At 60.2% G+C, this 24,986-nt stretch overlaps 2 protein-coding genes across 4 annotated transcripts; both read left to right on the top strand.

Moving 5' to 3' along the window:
* The first annotated feature begins 4,719 nt into the window (after positions 1 to 4,719).
* On the top strand, positions 4,720 to 10,699 carry SLC39A3 (solute carrier family 39 member 3). 2 transcript variants are annotated; one of them, XM_060629801.3, is made up of 4 exons: positions 4,810 to 4,925; positions 5,675 to 5,792; positions 6,415 to 6,746; positions 9,784 to 10,699. In XM_060629801.3, exons 3-4 carry the CDS (start codon positions 6,537 to 6,539, stop codon positions 10,516 to 10,518), a joined length of 945 nt encoding a protein of 314 aa, XP_060485784.2. In that variant the 5' UTR covers positions 4,810 to 4,925; positions 5,675 to 5,792; positions 6,415 to 6,536; the 3' UTR covers positions 10,519 to 10,699. The 2 variants fall into 2 exon arrangements, with proteins under 2 accessions (XP_060485783.3, XP_060485784.2); XM_060629800.3 differs by lacking the exon at positions 5,675 to 5,792 and having other exon boundaries at positions 4,720 to 4,925.
* A 7,203-nt stretch (positions 10,700 to 17,902) lies between these two features.
* On the top strand, positions 17,903 to 23,937 carry DIRAS1 (DIRAS family GTPase 1). 2 transcript variants are annotated; one of them, XM_060629804.3, is made up of 2 exons: positions 17,903 to 18,888; positions 20,667 to 23,937. In XM_060629804.3, exon 2 carries the CDS (start codon positions 20,735 to 20,737, stop codon positions 21,329 to 21,331), a length of 597 nt encoding a protein of 198 aa, XP_060485787.1. In that variant the 5' UTR covers positions 17,903 to 18,888; positions 20,667 to 20,734; the 3' UTR covers positions 21,332 to 23,937. The 2 variants fall into 2 exon arrangements, with proteins under 2 accessions (XP_060485787.1, XP_060485785.1); XM_060629802.3 differs by having other exon boundaries at positions 17,905 to 18,047.
* Positions 23,938 to 24,986: the final 1,049 nt, after the last annotated feature.

Raw genomic sequence — 24,986 nt, 5'->3', positions numbered from 1 at the left:
GGGATACCGGTCTGCGTCAGGATGGCTGTGGCCGTGGCAACCACACTCCTGGTATGGAGCAGGTGGGGGCCAGGGATGCTGCTTCGCCAGCCCCCATCGGTTCTGGCCTTCACGTGGGCGGCCCAAGTGGTGCTGATGCATCTGTTTGGAGAACCCTGTTCAGAAGCACTGGCTGGCACGTGAATACCAGCCATACGTTCTGGAAACATCTACATATGTCTTCGGTCTTCCCACATAATCTCATTTCTTCTGTCTTGTGTGTCCGTCCCTGAGCGGCCCCACACCCAGCCTAAGTGTTCAGGAAAGCTCCAGAAACTTTGTGTTGGAACCACTGGCAGAGTGGGATGAGGGGAAGAAAAGGAGCGGCTGTCAACATCTCCTCCCAGAAGCTGGCAGCTTCTCCGTGTGCCTTGACAAGAAGTGTGTCACGCTTAATTACTGCCCGATCCCACACGAGGTAGAAATAGGATCTTTCTGAACGTTGCTGTCAGAGGTGCGTTGAGGGGGAGAAAAAAACGGCAATTAAGCACAGAGTTAGCATAAGTCGTGACTTGGAGAAAGCTCCCGGGAGTGGATGGAGCTTTGGGATGCAGGGCAGCAGCAGATGGAAATGGGGGTCTGTTCCCGGTCCTGCACCCCCAGGCTCCTGGGTGCCGGGCTGCAAGCCCACCCAGCTTCCGTCCCAGGACGCTGAGGGGTCTCCTGCGGTCAGTGCTTCCCCTAGGGGACCGGGCAGTGTCTGGGGACGTGGCGGGTGTGGGGGGTTGTCACAGCTCAAGGGGCTGGGGCCAGGGATGTCAACCAGCCCCCCGCAGTGCCCGGCACACCCCCAGAGGACGACCCTCGGTATTGCCGGCACCTGGTGGGCCCTATGTAAACTTGTCCTGAACAGTTTGCCCCCACAAAATCAGTCTGTTTGCTGGCTCTAGAGGGCTCCTGTAAGTCTGCAGTACAAACTTTGTGCGTCAACCTGGGTGACTTGAAAACCCCAAACTGAGATGGCTTTCCCAGCACCCCTCCACCTCCTCTCCCTTTTGAAAAGCAATGATTTCAAAGGGACTCTTGTGGGTGAGACGCTCGGGCCACCAGGTGGCGCACCGGCACCACGGCCTCCCACGTGCCTCCATCCCAGGGCTGGCGTGCGGCCTCTGGACAGAAAGAACGAGGCTACATCCATTTCTGAAACCACCTGGGCGGGAGGCTAGAAACTGCCATGGCCCTAGGGGTCAGAGCTGTGCTTTCAGACCTGGTTCCCTTTCAGGATTGTAAATCCTCATAGCCATGGACTTTCTGCTGGGCGCTGTGCCATGACAAGGCCGCCGTCCTGGGGTGCCTGGTACAATATAGGGTTGGAGATACAGATCCCTTCTGTGCCCAGGTCGGAGAATGGAACCACAGATTCCGCTCGGCTCGTGGCTGTCGGAAGCTCTTTGTAAGGTCAGGTAGATGTAGGGGTCCACTCTTCTCTCCCTCCTTACTAGGCTGCTAACTCTTTTCCTCATAGCGTAACACATGCACATAAGTGCACACATCATGAGCAAACAGCCTGATGAATTTTCATGCAGGGAGCATGCCCTTGTCATCGGCACCGGGGCCAAGAACAGAACCCAGTCATCTCCCCCATCTCCCCTCATATCCCCCAAGGGTAACGCTGCCTTAGTGTTTATTGCCCTGGGTTAGTGTGGCCTGTTTTTGAATGTGTGTCAAATGGAATTTTTTTTAAAGGCAAAATTATAAAGATCATAGGAGAAAATTTAGAATATGACTTGAGGTGGGCAGATTTTCTTAGAGCATAACGTTATGATGGTTAATTTTTTAACGTTTATTTTTGAGGGGGTGGGTGGGGAAGGAGCAGAGAGGGAGACACAAAATCTGAAGCAGTTTCCAGGCTCTGAGCTGTCAGCACAGAGCCTGACATGGGACTCAAACTCATGAATGGTGAGATCATGACCTGAGCAGAAGTGAAACACTTAATTGAGCCACGCAGGTGCCCCTGTAATTTTATGTATCCACGTGGGCAGGCAATGATACAACAGCCCAGCTTCCCAGTCCCTCAAATACAGCAAGTTCTTATCTATGTTTATACCAACTGTCCTCTGGTGCCCTACATTCCACACACACATACACACACCCACACCCACAGTGGACTTGGTTAATTCGCACACAAAACTCTCTTCAGGGCTTTTTTTTTTTTTTTTTTTTTTTTTTTTTTTTTAAGAGAGAGAGCGCAAGTGGGGGAGGGGCAGAGAGAGAGGGAGACACAGAATCTGAAGCAGGTTCCAGGCTCTGAGTCATCAGCACAGAACCCAACGCGGGACTTGAACCCATGAACTGTGAGATCACGACCTGAGCTGAAGTCAGATGGCTAACCGACTGAACCACCCAGGCCCCCCTCTTCAGGGCATTTAGTACAGTCGGTAGTTTTTCCTTTACGTATGTGCATTACCTAGTTACCTTCTGCCTAACAAACTACCCCCCCCCCCCAACTTAGTGGCTTTGAAACAGCAACATTTGTTATCCCATAGTTTTTGTGGATTAAGAATCCAGGTGCAGCTTAGATGGGCCCTCAGCTTCAGGGTCTCTCAAAGTCTATAATCAAGGTGCCCACTGAGCAGCAGTCATCGGAAGGCATGACTGAGACAGGACCCCCTTCCATGATCATTCATGATGTTGGCAGGATCCAGTAATTTAACAGGCTCTTGCACTGAAGGTCTGCTGACTGTTGGCCGGCGGTCATCCTCAGCCCCTTGCAGTGTGGGCCTCTCCAGCATCTCAGCTTGCTTCGTCAAGCCATACAAGCTGAAAAGGCAATGGAGTTGTGCTAGGAGGACGGAAGTCGGTGTTTTGTAACCCAGTCAGGGAAACGACATCCCATTCCTCTGCCATATTCTGTTTGTTAGAATCAAGTCACCAGGGGCAGCCCAGAGTCAAGGAGGGAATCACACAAAGGCATGGGTACTAGGATGTCGAGATCACGTGGAACCATCTTAGAAATCTGCCCATCGTGGTGTGCTATTAATTCATTTATATTTGTCTCTCTCACTAGACTCTGAACTGTGAGGACCTAGGGTTCGTTTTATACTCCATTAACGAAAATTGGGGGGGGGGGGGCGCCTGGGTGGCTCAGGTGAGCATCTGACTCTTTGGCTCGGGTCATGACCTCACAGTTGGTGGGGTTTTGCCCCTCGTTTGAGCTGTCAATGCAGAGCCTGTTTGGGGTTTTCAGTCTCCTTCTCTCTCTGCTCCTCCCCCGCTCACACTCTATCTCTCTCTCAAAATAAACAAACATTTAAAAAAGAAATTTAAAATTTTTTAGTTGTGGTGAGATATACATAAAATTAAACGTACCATTTTAACCACTCTTAAGGGCACAGCTCAGCAGCATCAGGCAACACTCACACTGTCATGCAGCCACTCCCACCATCTGTCTCCAGAACTTTCCATCTCCCCAAACTGAGACTCTGTCCCCATGAAACACTGACTCCCCGTTCTTTGTCCCAGCACTGGATCCCACCTTCTACTCTCTGTCTCTGTGGATGGGATTCCTCTAGGGACCCCCTGTGAGTGGAGTCACACAGGACATACCTTCTGTGTCTGTCTTCTGTCACTGCACACAGTGTCCTCTGGGTCTGTCCACACCGTGGCACTCTGTGCTTTATTCTTAGCAGCTCTCTCCATGCCTGGCTCATAGTATGCTGACAAGACTTCAGTAAACAAATGAATACAGTCTTCTCTTTTATAACTCTTATTGCTTTTAAAATTTTTTAAATTATTTTAGTATATGTGCTGCCGAAGTGAGCACATAACTCTGGTTGTTTTTATAGGGCAGTGAAACAAGCTTTTTAAAAAAGTATTATCTTCTCTCTGTCTAAAAACTATCAACAATTCTCAGTCTTCATCTCATTTGGCCTGTTAGCAGCATTGATACAATAACCAAATGATTGTGTTAAAAGATGCTGGATCTGTCACGTCTCTGATCAAAACTGCAACTGCTCCCTATTTCCCTCCAAGGCCTCTTGTGACCCATGTCCTCTTATCCTGCGCTTTGGCCACACTGGCATTCTTGCACAGACCTGCCAGGGCCTCCGTATTCTCAGTCCCTTATGTGTGCAACGGTCTGCCTCCATACACCCACTGGACTAACTTCTCCGTGTTCGCCTTTGCTCAAACATTAAGCATCTCACTTAAAATAGCAACCCATACCCAGCACTTTTGATAGCTCCTCATTGGCCCTTTTATCCCAGGGCACTTGTTACCTTCCGACATAATTCCATTACTTATTATGTTTACTGATGATTTTCTGTGTCTTCTCCTAGAATGTAAGCTCCAAAGTTGGCGGGGTGTGGGGAGGGTGGCGGATCTTGGTTTGTTCACAGATGTTCTTCTACAAGAGGCCCTGGAACACATAGAAGGCAGGGATGTGGACACAGATGAATCTGCGTCTTAAATTGAAGGGAAGGACACCAGCGTCGTGGACGCTCAGGGAGAGACAGTCTCCCGTAGCAAATGGTTTCCCATCAATGGCCAAACCTCCCTAGAGCGGGATTCAGCACCAGGCACCCCTGGACAGCTCTGGCAGCCAAGTCGTACGGGAACCATTCCTCTAGGGCTGGAGTTTCCCGCCGGAGGCACCTGCAGGCTGTACCTACCGCTCAGAAACAGGAAACTACTTTCCCATGCCGGTAGGAGAGGTGGCGGGGGGGGCGGGGGGGGGCGGTCCACAGGATGAGTGGCAACCACAGCGGCTAATGGACACGATGCACTCGGCCCGTGGCGCTCAGGGTAGCCAATGAGCAGCGGCGTGGGCGGGGCGTGGGCTGCCGCGCGCGGAGCCGGGGCCGGACGGGAGCACGGCTTGTGGGGTCGAGACCGCGCGGCGGTTGAGCGGCGGGAGGCGCCGGCGGGCGGGCGAGGGCCCGGCGGAGGTGCGTGCGGACAGGGGCCGGGGACCGGGGGCCTGGGTGCCAGGGCGGGGCGTTTCGGGGTCTGGCCGGCTCGGCCGCCCGTTAGCGGAGGCCCGGCTGCGGCCCCGAGGCTGGTTTCCCCCCTGATCGGCGAGGTCTGTCTGTAGTAATTAGCTTTCGAGTCCCCCGGGCAGAGCGCGAGTTGCTCCCTCCCCGGCGGAGCCCTCTCGGCCTCGGCCTCGCCCTCCCCGGGGCCCCCGCTGCAGCGCGGGCACACAAGAGACGCTCGGTGTGTAGTGAGTGAATGAATGAATGCGCCTGTGCTGTCCTGGTCCCACCCCCATCAGCCCCCGGGTTGAGAGCGCACAGCCCCCCTCCCCACCCGCACTGCACAGACCGGGGTATCTGGACACCCGCAGGGATTTACGCGATGCCCGCCGTCGACCTGACTGTGCACTGGGTGCTGCTGGGGGGCCCGCCTCCAGCAAGACAGGCTCTCTGCCCGCGCGGAGCTTGCAGCCCTGAGCAAGGGAGCGCATTCAGGGACTCTGAGTTATGCAGTTTCCCGTAGCACAAATAATGCCAGAACTTCATGCCAGGGAAGGGGAGGGAGAGGCCCCTCCATCCGGTGGCATCCGAGCTGAGACCTGAAGACCTCAGTGAAGTGGGGTGTGGGCAGTGAGAGCTGGGAGGTTAGGAGGAAACCAAGGGACAGAGGAGCAGCCAAGGGCCCTCGTACTAACAGTGACGCTTTTGAGTCTGCTCAAAAGGGCGATATCTGCTCCACTTGGGTTCGTGGAGTCCTGTAAAGAGGTCCACATGCTTCATTCAGCTCACCTGTTTGCTTGCCAGTGGTTACTGAGCATCTGTTCTGCACCAGGACTCGCGGTGGGTACAAGGCATACAGTTTAGGGCACAGGTCCGCCAGGGGAGGCCCTTCCAAGGCATCCTGGAGGCAGTGACCTAAAAGAAAAAAACATCATCGGGAGGTCAGGGGGAAGACATGTTCCAGGACAAGAGAACAACCCATACAAAGGCCCTGAGGCAGGAACGGGCTAGGCATATTCAAGGCCCACAAAAGCCCATGTGGGGTGAGTGAAGCCGATGGTGCAGGGCCTTCTGTACAGGGTGTGGTGCTTGGTTTCACGTACGGGCAGTGGGAAACCAGTGGAGCAGCACCACCCGATAGAACATTCTGCAGCAATGGAGACGTTCTCTGTCTGCGCTGTCCAGTATGGTGGCGACGGCACTTGTGTGGCTATTAGACACTTGCAGTATGACTGGTGTGACTGAGGAGCCGAATTTTGCCTTTCATTCAGTTCTCCTTAGCTTAAATAGACGCACGTGGCCAGTGACTCCCATACCGGACAGTGCAGCCGTGGATACTCCTGCGGAAGGCAGGGATGCGGGCCAGGCCTGGAACGGAGCAAGGTCCTGGGGGTGATGGGCTTGGTCACTAGAGCTGGGCAGGTGATCCAACAGCTGACGCGGTTGCCCCTGGCGTTCACAGCGGATGTCCCGAGGCATGAGCCCCCAGCCACGTGGCTGGGCCCAGTAGCACATCGTGGGACGGAAGTGTGCGCCCACACATGGTTTGGCCCTGCGGTGACCGGAGCAGCCTGGGCCACCACCATGATGAAGTTGTTGGTGGCCAAAGTCCTCTGCATGGTGGGCGTGTTCTTCTTCATGCTGCTTGGCTCCCTGCTCCCAGTGAAGATCATCGAGACGGATTTTGAGAAGGCCCATCGCTCAAAAAAGATCCTCTCGCTCTGCAACACCTTCGGAGGCGGGGTCTTTCTGGCCACGTGCTTCAATGCCCTCCTGCCCGCCGTGAGGGAAAAGGTAAGGGGTCCCCGGGGGTAGGCGCCGCCCTTGGCACCTTATGGCCAAGGGTCACTGACGTTTTTTCACTAAAGCCACCAAGCTGGGTGGAGCCTTGACGCTGTAAGAGTGACAGGAAATGGATTTGCTGTGTGACCGCACATTGCTTGCTTCTCTTCTCTGGGCCTTGTCTGGTAAGCAGGGGGTTTGAACTAGACACAGGGTTCCCCATTGGCGAGCTCACCCGTTGCTACCTGAGCAGACTGCCCACCATGGCCAGCATACACTTTGTCCTGAAGCTGGCAGTTCGGGCCTCTCTTCAACACCTGTATCAGTTAGCTGCTGCTGCCTAACAAGTTAACCGGATACGTGTTTATTATGACAATTTTTGTGGGGCTGGAGTCTGGACACCACATAGCTGGGTCCCCTGCTCCGGGCTCTCTCAGACAGCGTTCCGGGTATCCGTGGGGTGTGGTCTCACCTCAGGGTTTGAGGAGACGGGTCGGTTTCTGAGTTCATGTGGTGGTAAGGCAAGTTCAGCCCTTTCCGGTTGTCAGACCCAGGGGCCTAGTTTCTCCCCGGCTGCTGGCGGAGGATTGCCCTCAGGCCTTGGCCACGTGGGCCTCCCCAACACGGCCGCATGTGTCATCAGCAGGCCACAGCCGGTGCCTGCAACTTGGGCGTCCAGAGCTGTGAGTTGACACGTTCCTGTGGCCTTCTGCTGCTAACCTCGTGCTCCTCTGTTCACAGTGTGGGAGACTCACACACTCAGCGTCCAGGGGGGATAAAATCTCAGAGTCCTCAGGCCCAGACTGCTGTGATGGTGCATGTGGCCCTTCCATGGTCCTCCCAGAGCCACTCCATGCCGCACGCCTGCCCACACCTGAGCCTTGGCGGGTCAGGCCCCTCCCCTGCGGCCCCTGGCCAGCCTCAGCTGGCACGGTCACCCTGCAGAGAGCAGTGCTGCACACTGTGGCTTTTGCGTCTGCCTTGTCTTCCTCGATCTGATCTGATCCGTGTTCATCCCTGGGGTGGGGGGTTAGTGCTCCCCACGTGCTGGTGTCTCCCCAGGTGTAGCACACGCAGGCCTCTGTGAGATGTTTGGCAAATGAATGAAGTGGCTTCTCTGCAAAACACGGCCTCTGCTGCAGCGGGGGTTCCCCTGTGGGGGACGACTCTGCCGCCAGGGGACACTGAGTGATGGCAGGTCACTGGGTCAGGGGGTCTCACCTGGGCGTCCTACCCCCAGGGTTACTGGATGATGTCTGGAGACATCTGAGGTCATCACGACTGGCGGAGCTCCTGGCATCAGGTGGGTGGGGCCAGGGATGCTGTTCAACACCCTCTCCCACCTCCCTCTGGTGCCCAGAACGGCCCCCGACAGAATGACCTGGCCCCAATGCCAGCACTACCCGTCGCAAGTCGTGACGACCAAAATGTCCTCAGACTTTGCAGGTGTGCCCTGGGGCAGGATAGCCCCCAGTGTGTGTGTGTGTGTGTGTTCCCGGGCTGTCACGAAGGCTGTGACAGGAAAGAAAGGGGTGCCACGAGCATAGTTTGGAGCGCCTGGCTCAGGTGGAGCCCTCGGGAATTGCGTGTGCACGTGAGCATTGTGCAGCCGTGAGTGAAAGTGGAGGGGGAGCGGTCCAGACAGCCGACAGCTCACCCCGCAGCCCCCAGGCCGGACCAGCGTGGAGTGCGCACACACCCTCGTGAGCAGGGGCCACCCGACCCAGCTGTGAGGAGTGGCAGCCTGTTGTAGGCCTGTCTAGTCACGTTTCAGTGACTTAAAATGAAACACGGTTCAACATGCCCGTCCTTGGCCGCACCAGCCACGCCTAAGGTCCGCATGGGCCACGCGTGGCTAGTGACTTCCGTATCGGTATCAGCACAGACAGAAAGCCTTTCTGTCACTGGAAAGCTCTACTGGACGGGGCTAGCTCGAGGCATCTGCTGGGGTGCAGGTGGATGTCTGAGGAGTCTCCCTCGTTCCCAGCTTGTCCACCCAGGAGGTCGGGGTGCCTTGTGCAAGCAAACCCCACGCAGGCCCCAGGGCTGCAAAGGCCAGTTGCTGTGACCGTGATGGAGGCCAGAAGGCTGAGATCACCGTGTCAGCAGGGCTGGGTCCTTCTGAGACCGTGAGGGAGAATCTGTCCTGTGCCCTTTCCCTGCTTCTGGAGGTTTGTTGGCAATCCTTGGCATTCCTTGACTTGTAGGTACATCACCCCAGTCTCTGCCTCTGTGGTCACATGCCCATCTCCCCGTGTCTCTGTGTGTCCTTTCCTTTTGTGTCTCATAAGGACACTGTTGCTGGACTTAGAGCCCGCCCTGATTTAGGATGATCTCGTCTCAAGATCCTGATGCGTGAGTTTCCTGGGGCTGCCGTAGCTGTGTACCACAGCTCAAACCATGGGCGTTTACTCTTGGTCAGTGGGGAGGCTGGAAGTCCGAGACCAAGATGCCGGCAGGCCTGGGTCCCTCGCAGGCCTCTCTCCTTCCTGCCTCTTCATGTAGTGGTCCCGTGTCTTTCCTGTTCCTGTAAGGACTCCAGTCCTGTCGGCTCAGGGCCCACCCTAACAGCCTCACTGTCACGGAATCGCCTCTCTCCAAGTAGGGTTAGTTTGGAGATTCTGCGGGCTGGGAACCTTTAAGATACGAATCTCTCCGCCGGGAGCACCTTAATTACATCTGCAAAGACCCTTCTTCCGGAGAAGGTCACGTTCTGAGGTTCCACGTGCACGTATCTTTAGGGACCACGGTTCAGCCCCCGACAGCACAGTTAATGTTATTGGGCCGATTTAGTAGATGTCACGAAAAGCCTCACGACCCCCTTTGTAATAGGGTTATTTTTATGTTGTTGTTGCTGTTTTTTCCAAATCTACCAAAGGGTGAGTCCACCTTCCCCCGTTTTTAGCCTCTTGTGTGAACGGGGGGCTTCTGTGCTTTGCTAGCTGATCAGTGAGATCTGGGGACCCTGTTGTGTTGGTGGCGAGTGTCCAGGCCTCCCGCCTCTGAACCCCTCTCCCCCTTCTCCTCCCTCACACATCCTCCGCTCCAGCTCCAGAAGGTTCTGAGTCTCGGGCACATCAGCACCGACTACCCGCTGGCCGAGACCATCGTGATGCTGGGCTTCTTCATGACCGTCTTCCTGGAGCAGCTCATCCTGACGTTCCGCAAGGAGAAGCCGTCCTTCATCGATCTGGAGACCTTCAATGCCGGCTCGGACGCTGGCAGCGACTCGGAGTACGAGAGCCCCTTCATGGGGGGCACGCGGGGCCATGCACTCTACGCAGAGCCCCACCCCCACGCACACGGGCTCAGCGTCCAGGAGCTGTCGCGCTCCAGCCCGCTGCGGCTCCTCAGCCTGGTGTTTGCCCTGTCGGCGCACTCCATCTTCGAGGGCCTGGCCTTGGGCCTGCAGGAGGACGGCGAGAAGGTGGTGAGCCTGTTCGTGGGGGTGGCCGTCCACGAGACGCTGGTGGCTGTGGCCCTGGGCATCAGCATGGCCAGGTGCTCCATGGCCCTGAGGGACGCGGCCAAGCTGGCCATCACCGTGAGCGCCATGATTCCCCTGGGCATCGGCGTCGGCCTGGGCATCGAGAGCGCACAGGGTGTGCCCAGTAGCGTGGCCTCGGTGCTGCTGCAGGGCCTGGCGGGCGGCACGTTCCTCTTCGTCACCTTCTTTGAGATCCTGGCGAAGGAGCTGGAGGAGAACAGTGACCGTCTGCTCAAAGTCCTCTTCCTGGTGCTGGGTTACGCTGTCCTGGCCGGCATGGTCTTCCTCAAGTGGTGAACTGCCCACCGCCCACCCGCCGGACACACGCGGTCCCCCAGCCCCCCCGTCACCCAGGCGGGGGCGCTCAGGCCCCGGGCTTCCGCCTGTGCACGGAGGGGCTGCGCCCCAGATCCTATGCCCTGAGCCCGAGGCACCACGACCACTTTTAAAAATACTGCTCTTATAATTACTTACCAAAGTTGTGTGGCCATGTCGTCCTCTGGCATTGGGATCTGAGGACTCGCACAGGCGCTGGGGCCCGGGCACCCAGAGGGGGTCGGGCTGGGACCCTCCCCTCCCCCGCACACTCCCACCTGTGTACAGGACAGGAATATGGCCTATCTGAGCCACTGAGCCCAGCCGGAGGCTTGAGACTTGCGTCCTCTGCTCCCAGCTGGCTCTGTTCCTAACAGAGGAGCCCGCCAGCCTGGAGCGTCTGACCGGGGATCACAGGGCAGCTCTAACTCCTGCCACCTGACGCCGTGCCTCCTGGGAGACGGGCAGGGTCCTGGGCACCTCAGGACTCCCCTCCTCCCTGCCTTCCTGCGTGCCCCCTCCCACACACCCTTGGTGGGCCGGGTGAGCGTGTGGGTTAAGGGAACAGAGGCCCATGGACCCGAGAGATGCGCAGGTGGGGCCGGGGGCCAGCGTGGCTGGTTGGTTGTCAGTCCTGTCCCCGGAGTGAGACAGACTTCCGTGGGCTATGGGGGCAGGGCCACGCGCCATTCACCTTGCCCGACGCACAGACACATGAAGCCAGCACCTGCCTCGGGTGAGTGTGGGGCTGGTGCCAACCCTGGGTGTTGGCTCCGTGGCAACCTGTTGTCGCAGAAGCCCAGAGCCGTGCCTCTGGGAACGGAGTCAGGGGTGACAGCCTTTCCCAGCGGATTCCACGTGTCTGGCTTGAAGCCGCCAGAGGTGCTACAGGAGGGAGGGCGGGCCCGTGGCCAGGCCGGGTGCTGGTGGCTTCAGCCTCGCCAGCTCCGTCACGGGCACTCGGGCCTCCTCACTTGGCCACTCAGCTGCGGGCACACGGGCCCCAGAGTGCGCCTTCCCAGGACCCTGGATCTCCACCCTGCGCCCCTCACGGCCGGCAGCCCTCCCCCCCAACCGCTCAGCAGATTAAGCCCTGGCAAGCACAGGCCCCTTCTGCCCCGGGACGTGAACTGCCTGCCCAAGGGAGGGTGGGTGGGTGCACCCGTGCCCCAGGGGCTGCCTGCTGCCACCGCTCAGCCCCTCCCAGCACAAGGCCCGAGGGGACACCTGTGCCATGGCCCTGGCCCCCTTGAGTTTTGTCACAAGAGGCGGGGGGAGTGGGGATGTGTGTCCGAGCCCCCCCACTTGTGCTCTGCCTGCCCCCACCTTGTCATGTGAACTGTCCCGTTGCTAGAAACTTCTTTTCTTCTGGGGCCCCATCTCTGAACCCCACACGGCCCGCCCTGTCCCTGTGCTGGGACGATGACTGCCATGGGGGTGGGGGCCTCCACCCTCCTTTCCACGGTGGCCTAAACCCAGTGTTGGCAGCCTCTGCTGCCACGCTTCACCCCACCCCGGAACTGGAAGTTTCCACCCATTTGGCCTTCTCCCCAGGGGTGGGGAGGCGGGTGTCTGTGGAGCCACCAGGTTCTGTAGCCCACCTTCACCTGGACCGAGGAAGTCTGCTCCAGGGTCTCAGCTTTGTATCCCCCATCACTGCCAAAAGCACACACACAGCAGGGTCTCCCCTCCTACCAGCCATCAGCTCCATGGAGTGGCCCTGGGGACACCACAGCCTGACTGCCCACGTCCCCCCGCCGAACCCATTGAGGTCCCCAAGGCCATGTTGTTCCCTTCACCCTGAGCCAACTTCCTGACCAGCCAGCCCGGGAAGGGCACCGTCATGCCAGCCAGGAACCTTGGGGTGTGGAAAGACCCGGGTGCCCCTCTGTGGGCCCCAGGCCAGCCACCCTGGTCCCCAGCATCCTAACCCTCTCCGTCTGCTGGGCCATGGCCACTCCTGGCTGACCTGCTCTCCCTACGGTCCCACCAGCCCCAGCAAAGCTGCTTCAAGGACCCCGGAGCCCCGAGCAGTGTGAGGGGGCTATGTTGGAAGAGCGGACACAGACTGCCACAGCAGCCCCCCAAGGCCACTCCCGGCCACCCCTCCTGTCTTCTGTGGTCAGCGGAGCCAGGATCAGCCCTGGGACCTGCTTATGGAAGCTGCCACGGTCGGCCAGCCGTGAGGGGTGACAGTGTCTTAGCTTTGGTCAGCTTTCCCCACGTGGGGCGAGGAGCAGACTGTCCCCACGTCAAGGTCGGAAGAGTGGCTGTTTTGCCCTCTGACGGAGGCCCCGGAGAAGCAGCACTCACTCCTGAGCTTCCCTGGCCCCTGGTGGCCCTGTCCCCCCACCAGCTCTGACACAAGAGCACTGCCACTTGCTGACAGGAGCTTTGTCTTGAACAAGACTGGATTGCTCACCACCTGGCCCAGGATCAGCCCCCCTACGAGACTGGACGTCAGCCGCAAAAGGCCATCGCTATGCAACTTTGTCATACTGAGGGAACGTCGGTGGAGATTCCTGCCTCCTGGGGGTCTTTCTCAGTAAGGGGGTGACCCCCTAGGGCGCACCAGGCAGTGTCTGGGGACATCTATGTTTGTCACACTGGGGGTGTCCTGGCACCCGGTGGGTGGGGCCGGCGTGCCGCTCAGCCCCCGCAGTGCCCTGGACACCCCCGCAGAGGATGCCCCCACTGTGCTGAATGTCCTTGGTGCAGACAGGGAGAGATGCTGCCTTGAGTCACAGGAAGTGATGGTGAGTCGCGCGTAGAGGCCAGTTAGCCGTGAGATCCTGTGTGCGTGTGCAAAAGAGGGAGGCGCACACCTGCTGACAGCGTAGCACACTCGGCCGGGACTGGAGGCGCCGCCGTCACGGCGTGGACGTGAGTGCCCAGACCGCACACCCTGCTTTCTGTCTTAAATAACCGCAGCCTCGGCTCAGAACACCGGGCACCAACCTCGTCTGCGTGGACTTGGCAGGGTCGGGGCCGCCCCCGGCCACCTGATTGGCCCTGACCCGGCAGGTTCCTGGATGGGCAGGATTCGGGGTGGGGGGGTGCCCTGGGCTGGGGGCGCCACTCAGAAGGTAACTCTACCAGGAGGAGAGTTACCTCCAACCGGGCTCCGGTCGTCGGCCAAGCCCACTGGAGCGTTTGCCTCCACCAGGAAGCCCCTGGCCCCACCCTCAGCCCTCTGAGGTCTGCTGTGCATAGGGGCTCACGGCACAGGCGACAGCTGGATGGAGTCACCCAGATTCCCCTCCCTCATCTGGAGACAGGAGGAAATTACGAGGCGGCACCCAGGCCTCGTGGATTGAATCAACCTTAATAGCAGCGTGTCAGGGCTTCTGTTGTCTGCTGTTTGCGTCTCTGGTGGAGAAGTTATTAGTGTGGGGCGGGGAGGGGCAGCACCGGTTCCCGGCCGGTGTCTTTCCAGCCCCCAAGACAGGCAGTGGATGGGATGGTGCCTCCACGGATGGTGTCAGACCTCCCCTGGCCACTGGCTCTGGACCCTCGGCCCTGTCAGGAAGAGGGAGGCACGCATCCCACCTGGCCCAGCCCGCGCCCGCCCTGAACTGTGCACCAGCTTGTGGACAAAGCCAGTGACCAACCTTTCCGACCTTCCCGGAACCTCCTGCAGGCGGAGAGGGGTCCACTATAGGGCACGGGTGTCATCCCAGAGGATCCTGGAACTGTCCTCTGGGCGGTCAGGTGCTGAAGCCACATTAGGCCGAAGCAGGGAGAAGCCCTTCCGTGTCCCGTCACCCCAAAGGCCTCTGTAGCTCCCGGGGCAGGGACCGCTGGCCTGGCTGGCTGCGGTGTCCCGACTGCGGGCTGTGATCGCGGGCTGCCCACCCTGGCTGGACAGATGGGCAGTTTGGAGCTCCCACTCCCGCAGCGCACGGGAGGCATGACCCAAGTAAACTGCTGCCACAGCTGGTGGGGCCTCTGCCTCAAGGGACCGGCTGGGCCTCCCTCTGACCACTTGGGCCGATGGCCGAGAACACTGTCTCCATCTCGGCGCCATAGACATTTGGGACGCTCTTGCCCAGTGCAGGGTGGGAGCAGCATTCTGGCTGCGGGGTGGGGCTGCCGGATCTGCATCTCTGCCAAGGCCCCCCGGTTATGCTGGTCTGGGGACACGTTTGGAATCCGTTGCCCTCCTCTGGGCTCTCTCCCCCAGACCTGCCGACACAGGACTGTCCTGGGCACTGTGCAGGGGCGGGGGGGAGGGAGGGAGCAGCAGCCCCAGCCCCTGCCCACGTGATGCCAGGAGTACCCCAACTGTGGCGACTACAGATGTTCCCAGACACGGCCCCGTGTCCCCTGGGAGCAGACTCACCCAAGGGTGAGGCCCACCACCCTGGGACGCATAGCAGCTCACCTAGCGAGGGGACAGATGACACCCACGTGCAGTGCAGTATCAGGTGACAATGACAGAAAAAGCAAAGCGAAGGGAGAGAGACAAGGAAAATGGAAACAATGTTAGCAACATGGTCCGGGAGGAAATCTCTACGAGCCACTACGAGTCCCAAGAAGATGGGGAAAGAGCTTTTCCAGTGGTGGTGGGGGGGGGGAGGTGGGCAGGCTGTGCAAAGGCCGTGAGGTCTCTGGGAGTCGTGGCCCTTTTTTCTGACCGACCACAGCCACCCTGGCATCACATCGCTTTATCCTGCCAGTGCAAAGACTTCAGTGACCCCGTACTTGGGGAGGAAGCCCGGGCTGCCTCCACTGGCCCGCCAGGTGGCTTCGGTGAGGAACCATCCTCTTTCAACCGGGGCTGGGGTCCAGCTCCTGCAGAGACTGACTGGCAGGAATTCGGGCTCGGGAGGGCCAGCCCGTTCATTTTTCAGGGCAAACTGAGTTTTGACAAATGATTTTCTTCTTTTCAAATGTTGACACCAAACTTAAAAAAAACAAAAAAGCCTTTGTGGGGCAAACTGCATCTGTTAGAGGCTGTGTGACACTCAGCCTCTGCTTTGCCCACCTAATTGCATTAATCCTGGGAGCACAGAGCCAGAGAATGCATCTCAGCCACCTTCCTCCCCCCACGGTACCACCGGGAGTGGGGGACGGGGGGTGGGGGGGGGGGCGGAGGAGGAGATGAGCATTGGGACGGGGACAATTCCCATGGGCTGCCAGGCCAGGCCAGGCCAGGCGCTGGGACTTTGCAGGTGAATGCTGGTCCATTGCAGCGGAGAGGGCTTCTGCAGGACAGGGATGGCCAGCCAGGGACAGCAAGAAGTCTGGGTGGCGGCTTCAGAGCTGGAGGGACTCGAGTTCCAGCCCCAGCCGGCCTCTTGCCAGCACATACCCATGCTCACAAAGGCCAAGGCCCCCCGGCCGGCCATAGGCAAGGGTCACGGCTATCCTAGTTTGGGGTGCTCCGATGGCGATTTGGGCCCCCATGCCCTGGGAGAGCAGGGAGGGGACTCGGGCCTGTCCTCCCCCAGCTCACAAGGCCAAGAGCCTGGCCTGGGAGCTATAAATAGCCACAGAGTGGAGCTGCTGGCTGCGCCCACGCTCCTACGCATGAGTCAGCCTGCCCTGGCCTGGGCAGGCACCCGGAGGAGCCGGAGAGCTGGCCAGAGGCTGGAGGCCCAAGCCAAGTGTGGGCCGGTCGCTCAGGAGACCACGGCAGGCAGGCCATTGGAGTGGAAGGGAGCGGGGCTGTCGCCGCGGGGTACCCACGTGCCTGGCAGCCCCACGTAGGCGGACGTCATCCGGATCACTCCCTGCAGCCCTGAGAGACAACAGTGATCTTCATTCGCAGATGAGGAAACTGAGGCTCAGAGGGGCGCTTGGCTGGGACATGGCAACCCAGACCAAAAGTTCTTACCTATCTGCCGATCGGGCTGTCTTCATCTCTGGTTGAGGGCACCCCAAGATGAGGGGCTGGGGCCAGATCACGCTCTGAGGTGCCCCAACAGGACAGGAGGGAAGTGTTCCCGGGGAACAGCTCCAAGCAGCCCCCAGGGACCAGGAGGAGCGCTCAGGCCAGGCCTCAGAGGAACTTGAACGCCAGGCTGAGAAGCTGGCGAAGGGAGCCACAGGCAGCATTAGAGTATTAGAGGCCCGTGTTGGAAGCTGGGCATTCAATGCCCGGGAGGAAGGAGAGTTGGAGGGGTGATCCTGGGAGACCAGGAAGGAGGCAGGTGAGAGAGGCCTGCAGATCAGGGTCTGGAGGGTCTGGATCGGGGAGAAATGGGGGCCTCTGAGCCCCAGAAGCAGGACGAACCTCAGCCCAGCCTCTGTGGGAGCCAGGTGGCTCTGAGGGACAGTGAAACAGTGGCCACGTTTCCAAGGGGAGCAGGAAGCATCCACCTCAGTCAGAGCCATGGAGACGATGAGTCAATGAGGATCCAGAAGCCAAAAGCCCGAGGGGCCTGTAGGCTCCAGCCGACCATCTGCTCACACACCTCATGATGGGGAGCTCACCACCTATCAAACACCATTTACCCTCCCACTGTTCTGGCCCCAGAGAGTCCCTTCTTGTGGGACCTTGGTGTCGACCTTCCCATCAAGGGGCACCTTCCTCTAACGGGCTTTTTGGAGCCTGGGGCTGTCATGCCCCCCCTTAGCCCAGCTGCTGCACCTGACAGTCCAGTCTCCGAGATGAGCCTCTGCCCTCCGTCCTGTTTTTCAGGAGCTATCTTGTTGCCTTAAACCGGACACACGGACACCAAACGCACAGGCACTTCAGAAAGGCAAACATTTATTCTCAGCGACAACTCCTACCAGAGGAAGATAGACGTTTCCGACAACAAAACCACCAACCCGGCTCCGAAGCCCCCTTTGGTCACCCCTCCATTCAAATGGGCCCCCAGTCTTACAGCTGCCATCCCCCGACCCAGACCTAGCGGGGTCTTCACTTCCTCTCCTCTCTCGCTCTGTTCTGCGGCCCCTGCCGGGCGAAGCCCCTCAGGTGGGGGCAGGGTCTCCAGGTACCTTCCCACTGCCCCCCAGCTGCTGCCTCAGACGTCTCCTTGTCGGAGATGCCGTCTTCGTCCCAGCAACAGCCCCACTCTAGTGTGGGGCGCCACCAACCCACCCCCGCCCCCGCCGGCCCCTTCTGCTCCCCCAGCCCCTCATGTGCACTTCTGCCAACGGCCCCCTCCCTTTGCTCCCCGGGTGACCTCGACTCTGCCCGGCTCTTGCCCAGCTCCTGGCTCCGGGGTGACCCTGGGGCGCAGGGGCCCCCCGGAGGCAGATCCCACCCCACGGCGCCCTCGCGGCCCGGCGGCTCCCCGGTGCGCCGGCAGGGGCGCGTGTGCGCGGGGCGGGGGTCGGCGCGGCGGTGACCTTGGCCGGGCGCGGGTCCCCGGGGAGGGGCGGAGCGCGGCGCCCGGCGGGCGGGGACGGGCGGGGACGGGCGCGGGCGCGGCGGCGGCGGCGGCGGCGGCGGCGGCGGCTCGGGCGGGCGGGCGGCGGGCGCGCGGGGGGCGGCGGCGCCCGAGCGGACACGAGCCGGCCAGCAGCAGCCGCGGCGGCGCCGCAGGACGAGCGCCCAGGTAGGCGGCCGGGGCGGGGGGCCGGGGCGCCGGGCCCCGCCGCCCCCCCACGCGCGCGCCCCTCCTTTGTCCGAGCCCCACCCTCCCGGCCGCGGGGCCGGGCCCTCCTCCTCCCGGCGGCCCCCCCACCGGAGCCCCCTCCCCAGATCCGAGGGGCCCCGGCCCTCGGCGCGCCCACCTTGGACAGCTCCCCCTCCGCGCCCTCCCGCCCCCGCGGTACTTGCCGGGCGCCCCTCGGCCAAGCCGGCCCCTCCCCCAGGTCCAGCGCGGGCCCCCTCTCTGGGTGGGTCGGTCCCGCTCAGTCAGAGCCCCCTCCGCGCGGGGCCGGTTGGGCCCTGGGCCCGTCTTCCCGCGGAGCACCGGCTCAGCTTCCCGCCCCTCGGCCGAACCAAGCCCCTCGCCCGGGAGCCCCTCCCCTGGTCGGGCCCTTCCCCCACCACTGAGATCCTCCGCTGGCCAAGGGGAGCCCCGTGGGCCGGTCCCCTGAGTGTGCCTCCCCTCCCTCAGGCCCCCTGTCATCCAACCCCTAGGTCCCTAAGCCAGACCCCTCCCCCCATTTGGTTGAGCCCTGCTGCGTGTGTGTGTGTGTGTGTGTGTGTGTGTGTGTGTGTGTGTGTGTCCTGTGCCCTCCCCTGGGCCCCGGCCTGTTCTCCTGGCCCCAGGAGTGTTGGGGAGGGCTGCCTTGCACAGGAGGAGGTCTGTGTAGCCAACCAGGGCCCAGTTCAAATCCTGCTCTGCTCTGTGACCTTGAGCTAGTCCCCCCCACCCCTGGAGCCTCCTGCCGTGCCCCCTACCCCCACCCCGCAGGAGGAGGAAGAGGGTGAGATTCAAACAGCACAAGGTAGGTGCCTGGCACGGGTTATTGAATGGGGGCTCCTACTCCGGGGTCGCAGGGCCCTTTCTAGAGGACACCATGCTGAGGGGCCTGGAGTCCTGCCAGGGGGTCTGCACCCGGAGCAGGACAAGGGCGGTCTGGGTCTCCCAGCCAGTCATGGCGGTGCCTGGCTGCACACTCACGTGCCCTCTTCTCTGGGTGCCCACCCGGGGAAGGGCAGTGCCTGCCGAGCTGGCCGGTGCCCCTCGCCACCCCCCTCCCCCGCCGCCGGCTCCCAATGGTGAGAATTGCTGTGCCCATCACCCCATGCCTATCCGGTCTACTAGGAGGTAGTACTGGGAAGCCTGTAGAGGCAGGCCTGGCACGTGAGTGGGGTATGTGTCTGCTGTTACTTTTATCGTTCTGTCTCTGGCGAACCTGGTACCTGTGATCCTTCAGAACCTGCCCTGAGCCCTGGTGATTGACAGTTATGACTGCCCATCTTTACCGGAAGCCCCCGTGTGCCGGGAGCCTGGCCATGGGCTTTATCCGGCTCCCACAGTGCTCGCCCCAGCAACCTGTGGAGCAGGCAGCGTGCCTGCTCACATTCACAGAGGACAAAACCACGGCTTGGGGGCCCCGGCTGACCTTCCCGGGTTCTCACCACCTGGTCTTACACCCCTACACACCCGAGGGAGGTGACTTGGTCCAGGTGCGATCTTACGTCTCCTCTCTCCCACTGCGGACCTACCTCTGTACTCAGGGACCCTCAGAGACAGCTGGGAAGAAAGAAGGGAAGGGGTGTCCTGCTTTTCCTAAGTAAGGACACAGGCTGGGGACAGGCCTTCTGCTATCCCACCCCCAGCCCAGGGCTCTCCCCCCACCTCCATCCTTTCAGGGATTGTTGTGCTGCGTGAGCTCCTGAGGCCACTGGACCTCTCTGACTATAGGTGCGGAGAGAGATGATAGGGGGATGCCCTTTCAGGAGGTTCTGTTCCTACAGACAACAGCAGACCCGAACCGGAGGCCAGGACAGGCCAGACTATCCTCTGGGTGCAGAGTGCAGGAAGGGGGGACCTTTCTCTCTGGGCTCAGTTTAGTTTTCTCACCTCCAATCTGGGCTGCTGTCAGAAATCAGGGCCACGATTTGCAAGATTGTGACTCTTGGACGTCCAGCATCAGGACCGCACTTATGGGATAAGAGGGGAGCGGCTTTGCAGTGCAAGTTCCCTGGGCCACCAGGTTTGTCACTTCCGGGCCCAAGAGGACAGGCCTGTTAAAGACACGCGGTTCCCGTGAGCTTCAGGGACCTCTGGGCTGGGGGAAGGGCAGGAAGCCTGTGGTTGTCGGAGAGAGGCACCAGTTCACCCACCTCACAGAAGAGGACACTGAGGCTCAGGGTCACAGAGCCAGGTCTGCTGGCTTCTAAGAACTCACGGCCGTGCTAGGAAGGGAAGGAGAAGCCAGGGCAGCCTGGGGGAGGGGGACGTGCAGGTGGGGAAAGAGGTTCGTGCACTGCACGCCGCATCCCTGCACCTCTTCCAGCCCAGGGTCCCCTGGGAAGGAGCTTGGGCCCCAGGTTGTGTCGGGGCTGGGAAGCGAGCGAAGGAGGCTGGCTCCAAGCCTGCCTGCAGGCTAGAGTTGCCAAGTCAGCCAAATCAACCAGAGGGCCTTCCCAGGATGCGGGAGAAGCGCCGTCTCCTCTGAGAAGCCGCCCCTTGTACTGTATCACCTCACCCCCAGGGGCCCAGAGCTGTCCCCCTCCTGCCTGTGGCCGTTTGTGCCTGACACTCCTCTCTGTGCAGGGTCGGTCTGGGGTTCTAGCAGCTGGCACGAGCCCTCCCGGCCCTGACCCCCACCCACCGCGTGGAAGATGCCTGAACAGAGCAACGACTACCGAGTGGTGGTGTTCGGGGCGGGCGGCGTGGGCAAGAGCTCGCTGGTGCTTCGCTTCGTCAAGGGCACGTTCCGGGACACCTACATCCCCACCATCGAGGACACCTACCGGCAGGTGATCAGCTGCGACAAGAGCGTATGCACGCTGCAGATCACCGACACCACGGGCAGCCACCAGTTCCCGGCCATGCAGCGGCTGTCCATCTCCAAGGGCCACGCCTTCATCCTGGTCTACTCCATCACCAGCAAGCAGTCCCTGGAGGAGCTGGGGCCCATCTACAAGCTCATCGTGCAGATCAAGGGCAGCGTAGAGGACATCCCCGTCATGCTGGTGGGCAACAAGTGCGATGAGACACAGCGGGAGGTGGACACCCGCGAGGCCCAGGCCGTGGCCCAGGAGTGGAAGTGCGCCTTCATGGAGACGTCGGCCAAGATGAACTACAACGTCAAGGAGCTTTTCCAGGAGCTGCTGACGCTGGAGACGCGCCGAAACATGAGCCTGAACATCGACGGCAAGCGCTCCAGCAAACAGAAGAGGACAGACCGCGTCAAGGGCAAATGCGTCCTCATGTGAGCCCGGAACGCCCGCCACCAGCCGGTCCAAGCCTCTCCCAAAGCCCCTGCTCCTCCTCCTCCTCCTCCTCCTCCAGCCCTCCGCTCCCGTCCCTCGATCCTCCCCGCCATCCTCCCCCTTCTCCTTCTCTCTCCCTCTCATCTCTCTTCTTCCCTTCCTTCATCCAACACCTCTGCGGGGGGGGAAACCGAGGCCCCAGTGAGCCCACGGCAGGTCTGGGGCTCCAACCTGGCTCTGCCGCACGGCTCTGCCTTCCCTCCTTCTCTGCCCCCCAGCCCTGTCTGCACCCCCCAAAGCCAAGTGCTGGAGGTGGCCCCCTGGATCCGCACATGAGAAAATGGGGAAGCTGCCCGTCCCCGCTGAGCCTGAGGACGCCAGGTCTCCCCTGTCTCTGCCCATCTCTGTCTCTTTCCCTTGGGTGCCCCGAGCCAGACCTGTGTCTCCCCCATTAGATCACTGTGACCTTGCTGGGGGCGGGGGGGAGAGTTGAAATGCACATGGACCTCAGAGTTCGGTTCCTCCTTTTTGGTGTTTAATATACACTGCCCCTGCTCCACCCTTCGTGACTTCTGGCCTGTGCCCCCACCCCAGGTCCCAGATCAGTCCTCACCTCTGTCCCCACAGCCTCGGTTTGGGGGTGGGGGCGGGGGGGGGAGGCTTGCAGGATGGGTCTCAGGCCACCAGGCAATAACCACAGAGCCTGCGGCAGCACCCTGCCAGCCTGGAGTCCCACTGCTCGCCCAGCCTGAGGTGAGGCTGGGGTGCAGGCAGGGGACGCCTAGGACTGGCCCATGGCCACAGCACAACCCAAGGGGACTGTCCAGCGTGAATATGGAGGGTGTCCCCAGACAACGGCCCACAGACTGGCACAGTGTGTCACCACCGAGCCTCAGGCAGGGGGACATGGGGTGCTGGGGAGGCGGTACCCGGGGCCCCATCCAGGGGCAGGCGGCTGGACCCAGCACCAGCAGGATCTGAGGGGGCTCAAGGCAGAGTCTGTCTCCCCCCAGCTGTGCCCCAGAGAGAGGGGGTCTGCCCGGGAAGGCGTGTCTCCTGGGGTCAGGGCTTTACCTCCACCAGGAGACTCTGAGTGCTCCAGACTGTCTAGATAACGCCACACTCATGGGACCCCGTGGGACTGTGTCTGACAAGCCATGAAGTGGGCTGTAGGCCTGGGGGGGCGGGTGCGGTGACCATGGGTGGTGCATTTGTGCAACTTGGCGTGGACGGGCAGATGGCTTGTGTCTACGCGTACACTCGTGTGTGTTTGTGTGTGTGTGTGTGGCTGTCATTCGGGTAGGGTGTTACTGTGATAGTCTGTGTATGTAATGATGGTGTAGGCTACACGTAGGGGTGGGCAGTGCAATCGTCCATAGGAGTGGATATTTGTGTTGGTGGGAACCTTTGTACCAGCGTAAGTGTGATTGTAAGTGACCGTATTTGGGGGAGCGGGGGACGTGGTTCATAGGACAGTATCTGTAAACCGTTTCGTTCTGCCTGAGGAACACGAGGCCTGTCTGACTTTGTAGCAAGGTGGCTCTCGGCTCGAACTCTGTATCAGTCAGATGATGCTGCCTAACAAACACATGGCCACAAATCAGCAACTTGAAACAACACACGTTTATCACCTCCATCCCTGTGGGTCAGGAGCCTGGGGGTGGCTCACCTCGTCTCCTACTCGGGACCTCACGAGGCTGCGATCGGAGCACGGGCTGGCTGCAGTCTCATCTGAAGGCTGAGTGGGGAACCGTGCGCTCCCAAGCTCACACGGCTGTTGGCAACATTCAGTCTTCTGCTGTCGCGGGACCAAGGGGCTCAGTGGCTCGCTGGACGACAGCCAGAGCCACCCTCGGCTCCTCGCCACATGGGTCTCAACCTGGGGTTGCTGGCAGCGTTGGGACTGACCTGTGTGTGTGTGCGCACGTGTGAGAGAGAAAGGCCCTGTGGCTGGACAGTCGTGCGACCACGTGGGGACTGTTCATAGGCAAGAGGGACTGTTCGTGTCCATCTTGGTAGCAGCGTGTTTGACTTTCCCTGTGTCCGTGTGACTCCACAAATGTTTACTGAGCACACTGTGTAGAGAGGGAGGGAGTGTGTGTGTGCATGTGTGTGTCACCGCCTGGCACGTGGACGGGCCCTTGGAAGAGCTGGCAGCATCCTGCCTGGGCACAGCTGGGCTCCTTCATCCTGTGGCGGGTCCAGGGCCCATCAGCATCTGGTGATGCTCCCCCCACCCCCACCCTGGGAGCTTTTCCTGGGCCTTGCCGGGCAGGTGTCTGCAGCCCTTTCTCAGGGACACACCCTGATAGCACAATCTCCCTGAGACCCCGCCCACCTCCAGGCCTTTCCCACCCCAGGCACTGGTTCCCTGGGGGGAGGGATCCTGCAGCAGGAGGGGTAGGAGCCTGCGCCTGCTGCTGGCCCTTCCTGCCTGGGCATCCCTTGTCCTGGGGACCGTGCCAGGTCATGCTTGCTGTGGTTCCACCCCTGCCCCTTCTCCCCCCCCCCCCCGCATGTGGGTGCCCCCTGCCCCCCATTGTGGGGTCTGTGTAGCATTTGCTCTAGAAATAGTCTTCCTGCAATAAAGAAGTCGATCCTGCATTCCCCATCAGTGTCCTTTCTTTGGGGGGGGGGGGAGGCAGCCCTGCAAAAGATGGGAAACGTGAAGGATGGGGGCAAGTGAGGAGGAGGAGGTGAGGGATGAAGGATGGAGGAGGTGGGGGATGGGGGTGAAGGGTGGGGACAAAGGAAGGGGCTGTGGGAAGAGGTCGAACGTTTGCGACGAAGACAGTTCAGCATTCCCCCCGGGGGGGCCCCCCCCACAAGAGACCTCACAGGCGCTGCTGGAGCCCATCCTCACTGCAGCCACTTGTGAGAAATGAGCAGGTGCACTGAGCCGCCTTTCACACGGGGAGGAATCCGCAGGGCCCCAGCTTCCCCATCTGCTAAATGTTGGCCTGGGGCAGAGTTTGCAAACTTACGAGCAGGGGCAAGATGAGGGTGAGAAGACTGAGGCACTCGCTAGGAGCACAGAACTTGAGTGGGGGATGCCAAGAACTCAGCCATGGAGATACATATGTCAAAGCAGTATTTAATGCAAAGGAAACCGTGGTGAAAACATACCGATGTTTTAAATAAAGAGAGGATCTGTCAGGGCCTGGGAGAAGCAAAGCTCCTGGCTGGTCCAAGTGCAACGTCAGATCTTGTCTTTCCTAAAATTTTGGTATTTTGTTCTTCCTGGATCATTTCTGCATTTATTTTGAATTTTTAAAATATTGCAGTAGCATAGTATTTATCTTGATAGCAGGGTTTTGGTTTGTTTTTCATGGGGCCCCTTTAGGCTTTGGATTTGAGGAAAGTGCTTGCCTCACCGCAGTCCCGGTCCTGCTCTGTCTTTAGGGCCACATGATGATGCCCTTGAGTGAAGCAAGCTCAGCCACGTCACCCAAGTGGCCCAGGAATGGCCAGACCTTCCTTCTGATCTTTCAAGGGTGCCTGGAAATCCAGATTTCTTCTTGTGAAACGTCCTTATTTTTAAATGTTGGCAACAAACTTACATTTTAAAAGCACTTTGGGGTCACATCTCATCCAAGGGCCACCAATCTGTGACCCTTGTTTAGGTAACAATTCCTTTGTGGAGATGTGGACTGTGGAG

Source organism: Panthera onca, chromosome A2, assembly GCF_046562875.1.
Source record: "Panthera onca isolate mPanOnc1 chromosome A2, mPanOnc1 haplotype 2, whole genome shotgun sequence".
Classification (NCBI taxonomy): domain Eukaryota; kingdom Metazoa; phylum Chordata; class Mammalia; order Carnivora; family Felidae; genus Panthera; species Panthera onca.
Note: the sequence above shows the minus strand (reverse complement) of the source record. Positions and strands in the feature narration are given on the sequence as shown.

Excerpts from the sequence above, each read along its gene's own strand:
- SLC39A3 (XM_060629800.3), top strand. The coding sequence starts at position 4,790 with ATGAGCAGCGGCGTGGGCGGGGCGTGGGCTGCCGCGCGCGGAGCCGGG. Across the intron at positions 4,926-6,414 it reads CGGGCGAGGGCCCGGCGGAG|CGGATGTCCCGAGGCATGAG; the intron begins GTGCGTGCGGAC and ends TGGCGTTCACAG. Across the intron at positions 6,747-9,783 it reads TGCCCGCCGTGAGGGAAAAG|CTCCAGAAGGTTCTGAGTCT; the intron begins GTAAGGGGTCCC and ends CCTCCGCTCCAG.
- DIRAS1 (XM_060629804.3), top strand. The coding sequence starts at position 20,735 with ATGCCTGAACAGAGCAACGACTACCGAGTGGTGGTGTTCGGGGCGGGC.